The following is an 18,558-nucleotide window of genomic DNA, read 5'->3' as shown; positions in this document are numbered from 1 at the left end:
GAGAAAGCGGGTCATGATTGTTGCAGGAAAAATATTGCAGTTTTGATCTATTCTACCCGTCTAAAATGTCAATATATAAAATACCAAAGTAGCAGAATTCTCTTTAAAAACTCCATCCAAGTGGGAAAATACCCTCTGACAGCTCAGGTCTACACGCACCGCCCCTTAAATCAGAGTCTGTGCCTCAGGTAAGACATGATGATGATGCTGCGATGGATTTTCCCCTTGCTCTCATCACGCACAGTCAATTCGTAACCGCCCTCAAACCCAACACTGCTCATCGATCTAAAACATCTTCCAACACAAGCCTGCATATAAAAACAGGTTGCCAGACATGCACTGATTGTGCAAAGTAACAATATTACATGATACTGTCAAAAAAGGCACTTTACTACGTGAATGAAGCTGTTTGGCTTCGGCGCGTAATGTAAAACGTTTCGTTCTTTATTGTTTAAATACCAAATGCGCATTTACAAACACGAACACAACACGAGAAACTCACCCGATGTATCGCCCTCATCTGTTCTCGCAGTATTTACATCACCTTCACCCTTCATCGTAGCGCTGTGCGAACTGGGTTCCATCTAGTTTCCAAGTAAACGGATCCTAGTGGAAGTTGCGTGCAGTGTTCGCGATTTATTCCTCATCGATCGTTTGTATTTACATGAACTCCAGGAGAGGACTGAACGCGTGCGCTTCGGCGAATAGGTTTTCATCTCACCCACCAACCACACAGCTCCACACATCTCTACATCACTGTCAGACAGCCTGTTCTTCACATGATGGATTTACAGTTAACACCGGTTGAATGCTGGCGTTATTTGATGCTGGATTATTAATGAAACGGACATAATATATATACTTATATATATCCCACACATACAATGAGATGCATGCCATACGCATGTCTGTACTTGTTCAAGACATAGCTATGGAGTGTCTCTGCAAACATTAAGTGAAGAAAGTGTTTTTATTTTCACTTCATGCATACATTTTAGCCTACTTTGTATGCAATGCACATGTGCTATAGGAACCCATAAAAGTTCAACACCAAAATAAAATGGTTGTATGAACGTTCAATTTTGAAGTATTGTATTTGTTCTATGCAGAGTAGCACATGACATATTTTCGTGAAGCCAATACATATATATAAACATACACGTTGTGTTTACTATATACAAGCATTGGCAGCTCGTTTCAATAAGGGAACTTTATTTGGGTAGTTTTACAAAAACACCAAAGTAACCATAGCAGTCCATCCAGTTTTGAGACAGTTTTGAGACATCGTGCTAATTTTGCAATCCCTTCCTGAAACCCTATCTGAGGAGAAGAATCTCATTTTCTCAAATCTCATTCCTCTTTTAAGGAATGCACTTTGAACTATCCTAAATTTTATGGGAGGGGGGGAGAGACTGTATCCAGTCAATTTGTAATCCACATGTATGGATAAACCCTGACTGACTCTGGACAGTGACTGACCTTTAAGGCGCTTTACAGTAAATGGATATCAGTTATAAGTGACTTCATGAGGTCTTCAATTTAATCATTGTCCATTTCGTTGTTTACATGCAGTACTTAAATGGACAAACACTAAAATGCGTATTGAGGTAAACATGACAAAGTTACAAAGTTACAGAGTTCAAGCATGAATTGGACAGCAGTACTTAGAGAGCATAAAGAAAGTTCATCATAACTTACTTCTGATCGCTCCAGCAGTTTCCTTCCTTCTCACCTGCTCAACTTTGTTTATCACTTAACCGAGGAGCATGTAAATCGCTCACCTGCTCACAAAGCAAAGAAAGCGAGTGCCTCCATGTAAGGACAGCAAAGTCTTCATTTAAAGTGCCACAATTTTTTCACAAAACTCCACGATTCGTTTGACGCGCATCATGCTTTAATGAGAAAGGCGCGTCCACGGCGCTGATATGACGTCATCGGGGGTGTTCCTCAAACGTTATCGTTCCAGATCCGGAATGTAGGCAAACCTGATGTTTACGCTTTGATACAGGGTTAATATGATGCTAAAACAAACAAAAGTATTTACAGTTCGTATATTCATGTGTTGCTCTGTATATTTCATATATAGGGGCATGCTTTACTACATATACATGAACTTTATATATTTTTGTATTCATTTGAACCTCGTTTAAGAGGTTCAAAAACCCATTTTGATTATTCACTTTTCTGAATATTTCGGAAGTGGTCCTGATTTTCAATATTAGGCTCTGTTTCTGGGACTATGAAAGTCTTCCCAGACAGAACAGGTATGTCTGTTAAAGGAATATCGCCCAAAAATAACCTGTTCCAAACCTGTATAAATTTGTTAATAAACACAAAGGAAGATATTTGGAAGAATGGCAGTAACCAAACAGATCTCATCCCAGCGTCACCCAAAGCAGCAGTAGCTACAGGAGCAGAAAACGCTGAAAAAGTGTAGATTAAATACTTCCCTTTCATTATCTCATTTTGTTCATACCTCCAATGGTCCAATGTGTCCAAAAGTGAGTGTGTCACACTTTTCTGACAAAAAACAATTTTGTAACGTATCCTCACACTTGAACTGGGTACACAGAAGTCCTTGACCTTTTATAGTTGCTTTACGGCACATACCTGAGTATCCAAAGACTACACAGCCTTTGTGTGATTATCAGAACTTGGAGATGTTGTTTTTCAAGTACAGTATGTTCTGTGTTGTGTAACTAAACATAGCCAAACAGATCCCCCCTATTGTTCCACATTTGTCATTATCAGGTGATTATACACAAACACATGTGCTTTTTATGATTTGTCAATTGTGGTCCATCAAACCACATCGATTTGGTTACAAATTGCCACCAGTTTATCTAAGGTGTGTGTCTCATACTTTCGTCAATGACAGTTATAATGAGAGTCATAGGCTTTCCCATTGTTGATACATATGGATCGCATTTTTGTGATCCATTCTGGTGATCCTGTGCAACCAAACACCTTTTGTGAATGAATGGCTAGGACCCATTCTCACAATTACCCTGATCATATATGCAACCAGTGGCCTTTGTTTCGAATTCCTTTTGAGTCTATGAGCAGATCTTTTTTGAGCAACTGTATAATTGAGCTTTATCGTTTAGGGACCTAATCTACTGGAAAGGCTTTTGTCCAATGTATGCGTTCTTCTTACGTTACTGGTCTTAGCCATCTTTAGATGTGGTCTTGGTTTCAGATGACTTGGTATAAAAACCTCGGCTTCCCCTTTTGTTCTGCGTTTACAGAGAACAAAGCCGATTGCGTCCCACCCTCGATGTGAAGCTGACTAAATTAACTAGAGTGCCTTACCGTGGCAGTTGACTGCACAACTGGAGACATAGCTTTGCACAACTGCATACTGAGAAATTGTATAGTCTCTTTTTATCATATCAGTGTTTTATGTTACGTTGCAAATTTGAGACAATATGCTATCAGTGGTCGCCTCTTATCTCACGCACACACTCTCTCTCGTTCCACTCTTTCCATCAGTCCCGTAAAATGAAGATAAAACACAGCTAACGCACAGAACGTCCCCTAACAGCATTTTAACTTTTCAGTTAAGTTAAATATAATTGACAATGCATGATAAAAATATACATCAAACCCAAGAAACCAGGCATTTTCTCAGATTTATTGGTGCTAGAACAACATGACACACATTCAACACGTTCCTGAACACATGCAGCCAACACGAACAAATACAGTATGGGCCTCCTGACATACTTTTGGTTTTGTTGTGCCTATTGACATTGACACCAAGTGCCTATTATAGACGTAAACGGCTGGCCCGAAGTTATTATTACTTATAAATTAAGTTTTATATATAATTTATTGAATATATTTATATTAATTTATTGATATTTTGTTGTACATCAAATATCGAATCATCACTGAAGATGTGTCCAGTAGCGTCAGTAGATGTATTTGTACAGCTTTAATCTGATCCAATCAGTGACGACCAGGAAAGACTGGTTGGCAACCACGAAAAGTGTGGTGACGACTGGAGAGTCAGTGACAGCTCAGAGAGACGGTAACCGGGGCAGTGCTGGCTGGCAACCCAATCTGTGTCTTCTGAGAGGGAGACTTCCAAAAAAGCTACGATGAACCTAAGGAAAAAATACCCCCAGGGGTGCCCGAGAGTGGGGGAGGATGAGCACCCCAACCGGACGGATGTAACGGTATTGGACCAAGGTAATGGACAAACGAATATGAGCAAGCAGTGTACATTTGGCAAGATCTGTAAGAACGAGCGTAGAGATCCACCAAGGTAAGATGAAGTCTCTGGTGAGGACAGGGCCAACACAACGCACAGGATTTCAACCTGGTGAGACGCAGGAGGAGCCAGGCCCGGAGTCAACCCACAGTACCCGGAACCTCCAAGTGTTGCAAATGACTCCCTCCAGCATCAAGTCTGAGAGGAGGCAGATGAATTGGCCAGCAGCCAATAGCGGAAGATAGACCAGTTCCGCATTATTTCCCTGTTGTGTTTTGAATCGAAAATCTTCTTCAGTGCTGTCTCTAACCGGCTGTGTACCTTCCTCTAAAAGAATAAGTTCACTGACACATCAGTTCAGAAGGCGGGAATCGCAGGAATGCCTGGATGCTTGGAACCCACAGGTGTGATGACGCAGTTCATCAGAGAGGCCAGAGAGAACAAGGGCAATCTGTCAGTGCTGTGGCTCGATCTGGCAAAGGCTCAATACCACACAAGCTTGTGCAGCTTACACTGACCAAATATCACATCCCCACGAGGGTCAAAGACCTCATCGTTGATTATTACAACAACTTCAGGATGAGAACCTCTTTAGGAGCAGTGAGATCAGGCTGGCAGAAGAACGAGATTGGTATCATTACGGGCTGTACCATTTCTGTAGTTCTGTTCTCCCTGGCCATGAATATGCTCATAAAGTCTGCTGAACCAGAGTGTAGAGGGCCCAAGACAAAGTCAGCTCAACGTCAGCCACCAATAAGAGCATTTATGGATGACCTCACAGTAACCACAGAGTCAGTCCGTGGCTGCCGGTGAATTCTAAAGGCCCTCGAAAAGCTAATGGAGTGGACACGGATGTGTTTTAAACTAGGCAAATCGAGATCAATGGTGCTGAGACGAGGAAAAGTAGATGACAAGTCCCGGTTCAGTGTCGCAGGGGTAACAATCCCAACCGTCACTGAGAAGCCTGTTAAGAGCTTAGGCAAGGTGTTTGACAGGACCCTGAGGGACGCAGCATCCATCCAGTCAACATGCACTGAGCTGGATGGATGGCTGAAGTCAGTGGACCGGTCTGGATTGCCAGGGAAGTTCAAAGCTTCAGTATACCAGCATGGAATTCTTCCCAGGATCCTGTGGCCACTCATTGTCTATGAAGTGGGAATCTCGAATATGGAAACCTTAGGTCAGCAGGCACCTCAGAAAATGTCTGGGGCTTCCAAAAAGTCTAAGTAGCATTTGATTTGTAGACAGAGAGGAAAGTGACATGGGCGTATGAGCACATTCTGAGTTGCTGCCCAAAGGCACTGGGAGAGGGGAGGTACAGGTGGAGACATGACCAAGTGCTGAAGGCCATTGCGGAAGCCATTTCTGCAGTCGACTTTGCCAAGCCCTCCCGCCCCTCCAAGCAAGCCATCGTCTTCATCAGAGCTGGAGAGCAGCCAAGACCAGCTGCAAAAACGTCTGCAGGCATCCTGGCCACTGCAAGGAACTGGCAGCTGTTGGTGGACTTGGAGCAGCAACTCAAGTTCCCAAACCAAATTGTAAGCACCACCTTAAGACCAGATGTTGTTCTCTTGTCTGAATCCACCAAACAAGTGGTTTTGTTGGAGCCAACAGTCCCTTGGGAAGACCGCCTGGAAGAAGCCTTTGAAAGGAAGCTTGCCAATTACGAGGGACTGGTCAGCGAGTGTCGACAAGCCGGGTGGAGAGCAAGGTGTCTCCCAATCGAGGTCGGAAGTAGGGGCTATGCGGCCCAATCCCTGTACAGAGCCTTCAGTCTGTTAAGGATAGATGGAGCAAGGAGGAGAAGAGCTATGTATAATATCACCGAAGCAGCAGAGTAAGCCTCAAGATGGCTATGTCTCAAGAGAGGAGATCCATGGGGGAAAAGTAGCTAGATTCGCCAACTGGACACAAGCTGGGGTCTGATCAGCCTCAGCTGGGTCGCCTGGATGGGTGTATGATGTTGAAAGACCCAAATCACCCAATGATTCCAGGAACATCACTGAAGATGAGTCCAGTAGCATCAGTAGATGTATTTGTACAGTTGTATATTAATTGTATTAAATTAAATAAAAACTACTCAACCGTAATTGATTCTTAGCTGGAAGCTAAGTTTGGGCCACATGGTGTTTATGTTGTTCCTTCTGAAACGCCTATAGAAGCAAGGAAGGGAAAGAATTTTGAATTGTGACTGAGAAACTGTGAAATGCTTAAATCACAAATTATCGTTCATTTTATTTATCCCCCCTAATTTACTTAGTCTGGTCCAGGGTCAGTGACTTTCTCAGCGGCAGCTTGAAGCTACTAGATCTGACAGTGTGCAAACTTCATCTTGCGTCATGACTGAGCCAAAGAAAGCATGGTTTTGTTATTCTCTCCACAAGAGGAGTATTTCTATATTTAAAGTTCTAATCCTGTTCTCACAGTAAATGACAAACATTTGTGGTCGGAATCTCTGCTGTGTGATGAGGTATTAGATAAAGCAGGGAAGCTAAAGTATGGTTTTTTTTTTAATCTTCCCACTGGGAATCCAGCGACTCATAGGGTCGCCAAACTCAAACACCATTTCCCGTTGTCAGAAACTTTATCCTGATCTTTGACCCTAGGGCCTCCATGGTTGTGCTCAAGTACTTCTAAACACTATAAACCCATGCTTTTCAACCTTAGAAACATGGACAAATAAACATTTAGTTTAACTTGTGGTTTTTAGCATGTTGTGCTGTGATATGCTGATCCATGGGCATGGTTTGCACATTTAGTCATTTAGCGACTTACAAATGAGGCATAACAATGGAAGCAATCAGAACAACAAAGGGTAGCAATGCGTAAGTGTTATAGAAATGGCCTAAGTTTGCCTAACACAGTGCACGTAGCATACAAATGAAAACAAATAGACAAAACTAACAATCAATATCTTTTTTTTTTTAGAAAAAAAAGATAAACAGTAAAAGCATAGCAAGAGGAGTCTGGGTTATTGTGTCAGGTGCTGATGAAAGAGATGTGTCTTTAGCCTATTCTTAAAGATGGCTAAAGATTCCGCTGTTCTTATAGAAACAGCAGGCAGATCATTCGTGGAATCGTTCCATAAAAGGTGCGTGAGAGGGATTTTGTGCCTTTTTGGGATGGCACCACAAGACGTTGCAAGGATCTGGAAAGAACTTATGTCTGAATTAGTAAGTGTAGGTGTGGGGGTGCAGAACCAGTGGTCGTATTGTAAGCCGAAAGCGGAGCTTTGAATTTGATGTGTGCGGCAATCGGTAGCCAATGTAACCTGATGATGAGTGGTGTAACATGTGCCTCTTCGGCTCATTAAAGACCACTCTTGCCACTGCATTCCGGATCATTTGCAGAGATTTGTTTGTACAAGTTGGAAGGCCAGTCAGTAGAGCATTACAGTGGTCCAGTCTGAACAGGACTAGTACCTGTACCAGGACTTGCGTAGCAAGCTCTGAAAGGAAAGGGCAAATTTTCCTAATGTTGTACAGGACAAATCACCATGACCAGGTCATGCTGGCAAAATGATCAGTGAAGCTTCACTGATCATCTATTACCTCTCCAAGGTTCTTGGCTTTCCAGAAAGGTGAAATGGTTGATGAAGATATGAGGAGATATGAGGGGAAATTGCTTCAAGACAGGCTGCAGATTTCTTATGAACTTATGCGGGACTCCCTTGCTACATTTCAGAAATCAGTCAAGACAGCTAAATCGAAGTATTTGTCTGACACTATCAAAACTAACCACAACTATCCCAAAATACTGTTCTCTACTGTTGAGGGGGCACATTTTTTTTTAGACTTGCTACTTGGTCTTCTTTTGATCATGTTATTCTTTCCGGCTGTACAAAGATCATTGAAAATTTAAGATCTACTTTCATTTGATTTGCCCCACTTTCTCACAGAGAACATCAGGGGGCAAAGGCCCAGGCTGGCCTTGAGGTGAGTGGGCATAAGTTGTCTAGGCAGGATGTTAGAGTGGAGCACTGTTAACCTCCAGTAATGAGAGCTGCTTCGGGGAATGAAGTGAGGGATGAAACCACCGAGGATAAGCGTGAGGGATAGAGTGAGCTTAGGTTATGTCTAAAGATAACCTGTGAGGGAGCATGTGTTATATGTGGTGTAGACAGGTTGAGTGTAAAATAATGGTCAGATGTGTGCATCTGGGCTATGCTTAGTAGTGCAGTAGCGTGTGTATATAAGATCCAACTGGTTACCTGATTTGTGCTTAGCTGGGATTCGGTCGAGGTCAAACGATGCAATCATGTTGTGGAAATCGTTGGCATGTGGTTCGTCAAGCTGGATGTGGTTGAAGTCCCCAAGCACAACCAGAGGAGTACCATCTTTAGGGAAGGATGAGAGAAGTACGTCCATCACCTCCACAAAATGTCCAAGCTGACCTGGGGGACGATAGATGACTACAAATTAGATTTTAGCAGGGTGTATTATCGTAACAGAATGCGATTAAAATGAGTTGTCGTCACACAAAGGTGGTAGCACCTTAAATTTCCAATTATTTGAGATAAATAGTTCCTTCACCTCTTCCTGATTTGCGAGGGGTGTGGGAGAAATCATAATTAATGGAGAAGGCAGACGGTTTGTGTCGTTTGACACTGTCCTGTGGTTTGATCCAGGTTTCAGTAAAGGCTAGAAAGCTAAGACTACCGTAATGAAATCTGCTTTGTTTACAGCAGATTAGCAGTTCCATAAGCCAATATAAGTAATTGCTGCAGTTGAGATAGTTTAGTTTACAATTTATTTTCTCTTATATCATCCCCATAAAATGTGCAATATGTTGGGAAAGTAATAGCACACCTCCACATCAAACTGCATAATTTTAGACATTGTTAAAAGTAATAGTGTGATGATTGCCTAAGCTTTTTCTCGAAGTATAAAATCGATCTGAGCAGAATGGAGCAGATATCTCAGCGGAGCAGGCAGCAGGTGAAGATAAAGTGCTTTAATTAAACATTATGAAGTGTGGTTTAGATACGCAAACAATGGCTGTTAGCCTGAACTTAAGCACATAAAACATTTTGTGGTCTCTAGCTCTTCAGCGACTAAAGAAATGAATAATGTTTGCCTGTTAATGGCCTCTGGTTAAACAGGTAGGTTTGGTCACAGAGAACAACAGAATGAAACAGCTAGCCCAGGTTTATTTTTAAATCATGAATTGGTTTACTATTTTGTGTCATGTTTTATTCTATGTTATAAGATTAATGTAATGTGTCATTGCATGGCAACACAGTCTCAAGGCAGTTCGTGGCATAGGTATGAAATTTAGCTGACTGGCACAAGGGAGTGTCTAAATAAAATAGGGAAATTCGTGTCCTTGACACATGTGCATGTTGTATGCGTGTTTGATCAATTAAAGGATTTCTATCCATTCAAAAAGAAAAAGAAAATAATGTGTTAATGTTTTGAAATGAATTTGAACAAATCATATGAAAAATAAATAGTTACAGGTGCATGCTTTAAAAAAAATCAACCATTTTTAGTAAGTAAAAGCAAAACCCACAAGATATAGTACCTTCCTTGCCCTGTAAATGGCAATATTAATCCTTCTGTATCAAAAATAAATGCCTGTAAAAGAATTATAGGTGCCAGGCAAAATGTAATGTGTAATTGCATTAATCATTACAAACGTAGCGTAAGAAAGAGTACATATACTTGTTCAAAAATGTAGTAGAGAGTAAAAGTTGTTAATATCCTTAATACTCAGTACAAGTACAAAGTAGCCAAAAAGATACTTAAGTACAGTAACTAAGTACATTTATTCCAATAATTTACACCACTGGCAAAATCAGAAAAGCCAACTGTAAATTGTAAGTGACTGGACATACAATTTTTTGCATTTACGGAAAAAACCCAATCCATAACTAGAATATCAAAAAACTCATTAACCTTGGGCCAGAAAATAGCCACCCACAACACATTAGCAATATGGCGATGTTGCTGTGGTTTGGACACCACTCATATTTTCTTAAAAATCTAATTCTGCGTAGACTATGAGATCTCATCCCAACTGCAGAAACATAACAATTGAGCTAATGTGCTTTCCCTGGGAAATATGTCCATAACTCTCCACACTCGCAATCTGAAACTGTTCCATTAACAGATTCCCATATACTGACCACTTCCTTTTATCTTCCTGTGACTATTTTCAACTTAAATTAAAACAGGCTGGCGGATCAGCTTGTGTCCCATTCGAAACAGTCAATTCTTGTCACGCATCAGCCTAGCTCTTCTTGGAATTGTCTGAATAGTTTCTCACAGGCTCGGTCAAGCCATCAAGATAAATCGGGGGTCAGAGACAGCAGATCATTTGAATGCAAAGGGCAAAAAGAGCAAAAGAAACATATATTCCATTAACAGTCAACAATGTCGCCTCCCACAAAAAGTGAAGACCAACAGCATCTTCTTTAACTTTGTTTATCTCAAGGCAATGCGTGTGATGGTAACAGTTATGGTTGACCGTAAAAAAGGAAAGGCCACCATGGGACTGCAAAGACTTATTTTTTTTCGGAGGAAGAGCTTGAGAGCACATCCTGTGTATACAGGGGAGGATGTTTTTGTGTAAGAGGTCACAGAACTAAATTCTGATAATTACTATGATGGGCATCTGTGATCAGAGAAATCTCTGATACTATTAATATATATTTGGATAACTTTGAACACTGTCTGAGTTTTAGTGACGCACAAACATTACAGTCCAGTAAGAGCTGTGGTGCGTTGGATACTGCATGTTCAAAATTTGAGAGCAGTTTGCATTAATCCCACTGCCACTTTATATGTCTCTTGACTTCCCTATAAACAAAATATAAAAATCTCCTTTAAAGATTTTTTTGTTACACTATTTGGTAATTGCTCTAATTTGATCTCAAAGCCATCATTAGGGTACAGCTGTAAAACCAGCAAATAAACGATACACAGAAGAGGTCTGCACATATATTTGTTTCATCGCTCTCACAGATTTGGAATAAATAAATAGGTAAAAGTTGACCTCACTGATGCAAGCAGTAATTTGTCGAAGAATGTGGATAAAGAGTTCCAATGTCAAGTGACCTTCAATAGCGATGAAAATTAGATCCACAATAACCATAACCAGTTAAAACGACGGTACTGAAAATCTGCCAAAAATATACTGTAATAAAACTATTGGTCATTATTCTAAAGGTAGATGCTGAGAAACAGGCAGAATAACATTTTTATTCAAAGGGCTTCAACCATTTTATAAAAAAAATTGTCTGTCAAAAAATATTCCTGTTGCAATAAAACCTTGTAGCCTACGGACCAGACAGGAATGCCATCGATCAAGAGAGGAAAATGGCTTTCAGTCTAATAGCGACACCTAATGGTGACTAATTTGCATTACAGAGCATTTTAAATTAAAATAGACACGATTAACAGATGCATTCCTTACTTTAAACCAGTCCGAATTGATAACTTGAACAAATAACTAATAAAAAAGAAATCATTTAACACGTTTATACCCGCTTTAACAGACCAGGCTTAAGGCTAGTCCCAGACTAAAATGAATGTTTGACCTGTCTAAACTAAAAATAACTTGCCCTGACATATCTTAAAATACGTCAGTGCCATTGTTTCGTCTCAAGATGCAAAACAGTAATGTTTTTTTCTAAGGCATTTTTCAAAATTGCCTTGAATATCATAATTTCCTAAAGTCTAGTTCTGGCTTAAACCGTCTGTGAAACCGGGCCTTAATACATCAACACAATAATTTACTCCAAAAGCAGCATTAACTCAAATAGCGGTACGTAATAGTAGTCGACTTTAATTTATTGACAAGTTCAGCAGAAGAAAATGAATGTATGTACAAAATAACATTACATGAATTAGGGCTGGACGATATACCGGGTCATATGGAATACCGGCGTGTATTTTTGTTATGATAGTCATTTTTAATATACCGCATTACCGGTGTATGTCGCTTAAACAACGTGCGGAACGCGGCTCAGAACGACACTGTTTCAGTGGGGTCCCTTTTCACTGTTGCACTGTGACCGGCCATTCACACAGAATGCGTCTTTCCATGTTGCGGCACTACATTATCACAATTTTTCTATATAATCATGCGCTAACATACTCTATATACTCACGAACAAACATTTTCTACTGATATCTGCTCAATATAAACATATAACATGATGTGTTTTTAGTTGGAACGGTTTCACTATATGCTATGATGAGAAATAAGGGTCAATAAGGAGGATTGACTGCATGATCCGATCGCTTTCCTCTCACATATCTAATTTAAGCCTTTGTTTTATAATTAATCATGATAATAATCATGAATCCATTGTGACTATGTTAAACACAATAGACACCACATGCATGTAATAAAGGTACAATTCTCACTATCTTGTTTTGCACTATTAATTTCTGGGTGGATGCTACTAACTCTTGAAGTTGGGAGCACCAGAGCTTCTAAGGAAAAAGTTAATTTCGAGCCCTGGTCTCTATTTATTTGCTTAAATATTATGTATACAATTTACATTTGCCTGCTATTCACTTGTTATATAATTCTAAACTTTGCACTATGATAGGGTTACCATGACAGCATAAAAGGCCATTTTAAGTCAATCAACAGCACTATTTCCTCTCTCAAACAGTAGAAAATGTGGTTAAATACCGCCATGTACCGGGAAACCGGTATAAATCTGGAAAACACCGTTACATAAATGTTTGGTCATACCTCCCAGCCCTAACATGAATCCATATTATTCAATATTATATAAACTTAGAGCGTTTTTATTATAGAAATCAGATATATTGTCATAATGCCCCTTAATAAATGCACAACGATTATAATAAATGATAAAAGATACACTGGTTTTGTGAACCGGTGCACATTATCCAACAAAGCATTGGGTGTTCATTAATCTAAATAGGAGTGGAAATACTTTTAAGTATGTACTACAAATCAGAAAATACACAGAATAAATTGGAGTCCATTATATGGAGAAAACCCTATTATATTATCATGAACATTTATTTTGAAAGTGAACTACTCCTTTAATGAATCTGTCTGCTGTCATACAGGTCCTCCATTTCCGCATTACTTCTAAGCGTTCCTATGGATCGGGGGATCTGCTGTTAAAAATTCTCGACCATTTCGGCTTTTAGATAATGATTTTATTATTCCGGTAACGCACATCACACCGGCATGTAAAGCACACCGAACGATTATATTGGTCCATTATGTTTAATTTCGTCTGTGTCTTTATATTTAGCGGATTCAGAAGTTGTTAGGCTGGTCCGGCTAGTTATCAAGCTAGTGCTGCGGGCTTTGGGTTTTTGCTCAATAAAACCATGGCGGAGGGGAACGACGGAGACAGGATGGACAAAAACGAGCCGAGGGGGGCAAGAGCGGGTGAAGGTGAGACGTTGAATACGAGTAAAAAGCGATTTGAAACCGTTTTAAAGTGTTTGCTATAGAATGAACTCTTAGCACTTGGTATGACGTCACCTGTAGTAGTACGGAAGTGCTCGTTTTCATTCAGGGATCGTTGTGGTGTTTATTACGGGAAATACTGGTGTAAAGTGTTACTAGTCTAACTGTATTTGATTTACACTGCGTTTCTATAGCCTTCAACTTTACAAAACTCAAGTTTTGCTTAAGACACTTCCCTCTGACGTCACGGATAAATCTGTATGAAGTATGACGGAGATATATTTTAAATTTTTAACGTGGCAAAAAAGATTCACATAAGCTTGGAAGCTTAAAAAGCGTCGATCCCTTTCAAAAGGGTTTTTGAATAATATTTTCAATTTTTAATATATTCAATAAATTTGGTCTAAAAGCAATGCCTTTTTTTTTGCTGGATGAAATCATAAAGAGAAGTGAGAATAAAAGTGTAGCAATAGGGTTATTTGGCTACGCCACAATTTAGGATGAACCTCTAAGTAGTCACCATCAGAACAGGAAGTTGTGCCCAACAGAGGTCAGTGTTCACCACATTCTGTAATACCTCAAGCCCAGAACCAGAGGGATTGCTTAATGCTTTCTGTTCACTTTGAGCCTGTTCAAATGCTGATCTGTTATAAAGATGGTAATTGAATAACAACATGAATTGTACTCTCAACCCATTTTTTTTTAAGATGTCATGGACGACGCAATCATTCAGCAAGGTGCAGTTCTGCTTCGGGGGTAAACAATTGTACTCCTTATGTTAGATTTTATATACCTTTAGTTTTATTTGCATGCATTGATATGAATCAGCGAGTTTACCTCATAGTTTCCTTCTATTCAAATGAAGGTATGTTATTGAGAGAATTCATGTTGAGGATCCAGGCATGCGTGTGGGCCATGAGGATCTAGGAGGAAGACCTCAGGATGCAGATGATCCTCAAATCAAAGATGTTGTAGATCAGCTTTTGAAAATAGCTGATGACCTTAACAAGAATGCAGAGCTTCAACAGTATGTTTTTTCAACTTATCTGTCGGAGTCAACAGTATTATATATGCAGTGTAAATTCTGTGATTTTTCTATTATAATATTAGATAACAATTATACTGTCAATTATTTTAAGCAGCAGATCAAGCTCACAATGAGTTTCATTCGCAAGATGTAAGTTATTTTCTTGTCGGAAAGTTGCAAACAACTTGTATCGAGTGTCAAGTTGGCGCATAAAAGTTGTACACGGGGTCCAAAATGAACCACAACTGCTTATAGAAGCAAAAAAAAATGTGTTCCCTATATGCCTTTGCATAACAATTGTGATTTTGTTTCTCGTTTTCAATTTAGTGGGTCTTTTTTTTTTTCTGACAGTCTTATCAACACTGTGCAAGCTAACTGCGCTCAGGATGTCTTCATGACGGTGGCCAGGAGCATCTTTGAAGATGGCATTAACTGGGGACGTGTGGTGGCTCTATTTCACCTTGCATATAGACTTATCTACAAGGTAAAACCCTCATTTTGATTTTAACATTGGTTGCAAAAATATTAAAACACTTAAGCGGCATATGGAAATGTGAAAGTATCGCCTGTACTATCATCATAAAGTATGTTCTTTGACTGACATATTTAATGTAGGAACTGCAAAAGGCTTTTTTGGTGGCATATAGGGTGATATGGCCAACAGCCATATCACCCTATAGCCCAAGGCTGGTTTCCCACTGGAGCTAAGCAGGGCTGAGCCTGGTCAATACCTGTATGGGAGACCTGCTAGATAGGTTGCTGCTGGAAGAGGTGTTAGTGAGGCCAGCAGGTGGTGCTCACCCTGTGGTCTTGTGTGGGTCCTAATGCCATTTAGTGACGGGACACTATAATGTCAAAAAGCACCGTTCTTCGGATGAGACGTTAAACTGACGTCCTGACCCCCCTTGGTCATTAAAAATCCCAGAATAAGAGTAGGGGTGTAACCCCGGCATCCTGGCCACTCTATACATCATCATGGCCTCCTTATCATCCGTTTATGTACTAATTGGCTTCATAACGCTGTCTCTTCTCCACCAATAAGATGTTGTGTGATGAGCGTTCTGGCGAAATGAGGCTGCCGTCGCATGATCCAGTTGGATTCTGCAGATTTGTGGAGGTTGAGATTTACACCTTCCATGTAAAGCGCTATGGGTGCCCAAAAAAGCGCTATATAAATGTATTGTATTATTTGTAATATTATTATAAATGTATCAACAGTAAAACATTTTTCCTTTTCATAACACGCAAATTAAAATCATTATTACTTTATATTCCTCTAGGCACTGACTCAGAACCACTTTGAAACTATCAGGACAATCATTAGATGGTTTTTACAGTTTATCAAGGAAAACATTTCTGTCTGGATCAGAGCGCAAGGAGGATGGGTAAGTTGCTTTTTTCTGGCCACCCATGTGGAACCACACAGGTCGAGCCAGACATGGGCCACCACACACATAGACGTGCCCACTCGAGACAGGAAGTGCGCAAGCAAAGACCCAGACGTATCCCGTCCCGTCTAGAAAACACACCCAAACCCACTGACCCACTAGGACACACATCAAGTTCAGATTTTAGATTCGTATCTAAAACACACCTCAAATGTTTGTGTTGTTCTAGCAATACTCACACAAATAAATGCATGTATAAATGTCATGATGTGATAATAGACAGATTTAGGATTTCTTAATAAAGTATATGAGACTTTTTTACCTTTTTACTTTCATCTCAGTGTTGGTGGCTTCATTATTCATGTGCGCTGCAGAGCCCCACCAGTGTTGGCTGAAGTTCCTGGGGCCACTCAAGTTTAATAGCACACATATGATCATAAAGGAAGCAGTATGTGGGGTGCAGGGTTTAGACTTCAAACGGCATACTGTGGCCTTGAGAACGGGGATAAAGTGAACATGTGACAATATTTACTGTGCAATAAGCAGTATGAGCATGGAGAAAGCAAGCATAAACAGATTACCAAAATGATGTCTGAGCAGTTTTTCCTCATTTATAAGGATTTGAGAAAGATGGGGCGGGGCACCTAGAAGGCATCGGCACGTACCCCGCTTAATTTTGAACAAAAAACCTACACCTTTGTAAAGGAAAATTGAACATTTATACACTGCCAGTCAAACATTTGGATACACTATTTATTTATATTTCCCACCGTTTAGAATATAGAGTAAATCAATAAAACTGTTGCACAAACGTAACTGTGGGAATTATGTAGCAAATAAAAGCATTTAAGATAAATCAAAACTTTAGTATCCTCGAAGTAGCCACCCTAACTAGTATTGTAGCAAAATTTTTCTCTTGGCATTTTTTCATTTAGCTTCTTGTGGTTTAAGAGTTTTTTTAAAAGAGTATTGAGAAAATTTCAATCTATTCTGGGCTCTTATATGCTGCTTTTTCTTTATTATTTTGTCTAAATATTTTTACCACTGAAAGAAATGTAAATGTTGGCACGATTATATTTTGTTTACAAGAGTAATTTTAAACATTTAGGGGCGGTTCCCCGTACATGTATTATCTTAAACCAGGACTAGGCCTCAGTTTATATTAGGACATTTAGGGAGTTTTTACAACCATAACATAAAACAAACATTAATGGTGTGCATCTTAAGACAAAACAATGGCACTGATATGTTTTAAGATCTGTCAGTTCAAGCAGTTTTCAGTTAAGACCGCTCTAACATTTATTTTAGTCTGGGACTAGCCTAAAGTCTAGCCGGGAAACTATTTTTAGGATTATTAGAAACATTTGAGTAAAGTGTTTCCAAACTTTTGACTGGTAGTGTATATTCAAATCCAGATTTTCTTTGTGAGTTAAAATGTTGAGGCAAATTTTCCAGGTCATTCACTTTCAGTCTAACTTTGAGGTACTGTTTGACAGTGATATTCAGTGTGTTATCACTGAGGTGTAATGCTCGGTCTGTTCTGTGTTGAAGGAGGGCGTTGTTCGTAGCGTGTCCAGATGGCGCAATGTGTCCTGCATCGCTGCCGTGGCATTCATCGTAGCCGTAGTTTACTGGAGACGAAGTCGCTAAGATACAAGGCAAAAGTGATGTCAGATTCCCAATTCCCATACGTGTTGAAACTCAATAGCAATACACTGTCTAATTCATGCAATACATGGACCAATCATCCGTCATGTGGACCAATCATCCGTCATGTGGACCAATCATCCGTCATGTGGACCAATCATCTGTCATGTGGACCAATCATGCGTCATATCTTTCTGTGTAAATGAACGTTTATAGGTGATGCACTCTGTTTTGTTTTTCTATGTAACATTTCTCTATCAATGTGTTTGTATTTCTGTGAAATTAAGCGACAAACATATTTTGCCTTGATTTATTTATGTGTAGCTTATCTCAAGGATTTTTAACGCACTGCACCATTTCTCCATCAGTGCCTTTTAGTAGACAGAGTTTTGTAATAATCATTTTTTTAATGTGCCACATCAGACACCAGCCCTACCTCGAAACAGCTAAATATATGAAACCAAATGTTTACCTTGAATTTTTTTTAAAGGATGTCGTTTGAAATACTGAGAAAGGGCATAAGTAAAAAATATATACAAAATATTTGACCTATTTTAACTTTAACCTCAAAGCACATAAAAGGGAATACATGTGTTGTGTATTGTAGTGAAAATTAACAATTTTAACACACAACTCTTGAAATAAATAAGATGAATTATCAGGAAATGTCTACTTGTTTGTTATATTTTTGGTGTGCTTCTAATATATTATGGTTATTTTAGCAATTGGCAACATGCATATTTATACTGAAGCATGTTTCTACTGAATAGCAGAGGCCTGGTGTTGGATGAACGGTGTGTAGAATTCAATGCCCATTTTGTGCATATCCCTGCTGACCTTCTGAAACCTCGTATTTATATATTTTGTATTTT

The 18,558-nt window shown here is 39.6% G+C and overlaps 2 protein-coding genes and 1 pseudogene across 4 annotated transcripts in view; 2 read left to right on the top strand and 1 right to left on the bottom strand.

Moving 5' to 3' along the window:
- ano1a (anoctamin 1, calcium activated chloride channel a) overlaps positions 1 to 1,897 on the bottom strand; it is a 30,605-nt gene extending 28,708 nt beyond the window's left edge. For 2 of the 3 annotated variants that reach the window (XM_056747377.1, XM_056747387.1), the window contains exon 1: positions 503 to 738. In XM_056747377.1, coding sequence (XP_056603355.1) covers positions 503 to 584 — 82 coding nt within the window. In that variant the 5' untranslated portion in view covers positions 585 to 738. Of the gene's footprint in view, positions 1 to 502; positions 739 to 1,698 lie in introns of those variants that run through there. The other variant, XM_056747395.1, reaches the window with a different exon arrangement.
- A 2,378-nt stretch (positions 1,898 to 4,275) lies between these two features.
- On the top strand, positions 4,276 to 8,568 carry LOC130435553 (uncharacterized; annotated as a pseudogene).
- A 4,707-nt stretch (positions 8,569 to 13,275) lies between these two features.
- Positions 13,276 to 18,346, top strand: zgc:153993 (uncharacterized protein LOC767645 homolog). The gene is made up of 7 exons (XM_056756567.1): positions 13,276 to 13,376; positions 13,464 to 13,609; positions 14,332 to 14,380; positions 14,490 to 14,651; positions 15,003 to 15,135; positions 15,932 to 16,036; positions 17,591 to 18,346. The coding sequence occupies exons 2-7, from the start codon at positions 13,543 to 13,545 to the stop codon at positions 17,687 to 17,689; spliced, it is 615 nt and encodes a 204-aa protein (XP_056612545.1). The 5' UTR covers positions 13,276 to 13,376; positions 13,464 to 13,542; the 3' UTR covers positions 17,690 to 18,346.
- The last annotated feature ends 212 nt before the right edge of the window (positions 18,347 to 18,558 follow it).

Source organism: Triplophysa dalaica, chromosome 1, assembly GCF_015846415.1.
Source record: "Triplophysa dalaica isolate WHDGS20190420 chromosome 1, ASM1584641v1, whole genome shotgun sequence".
In the NCBI taxonomy this organism is placed as follows: domain Eukaryota; kingdom Metazoa; phylum Chordata; class Actinopteri; order Cypriniformes; family Nemacheilidae; genus Triplophysa; species Triplophysa dalaica.
This window is presented reverse-complemented; position numbering and strand designations above follow the sequence as displayed.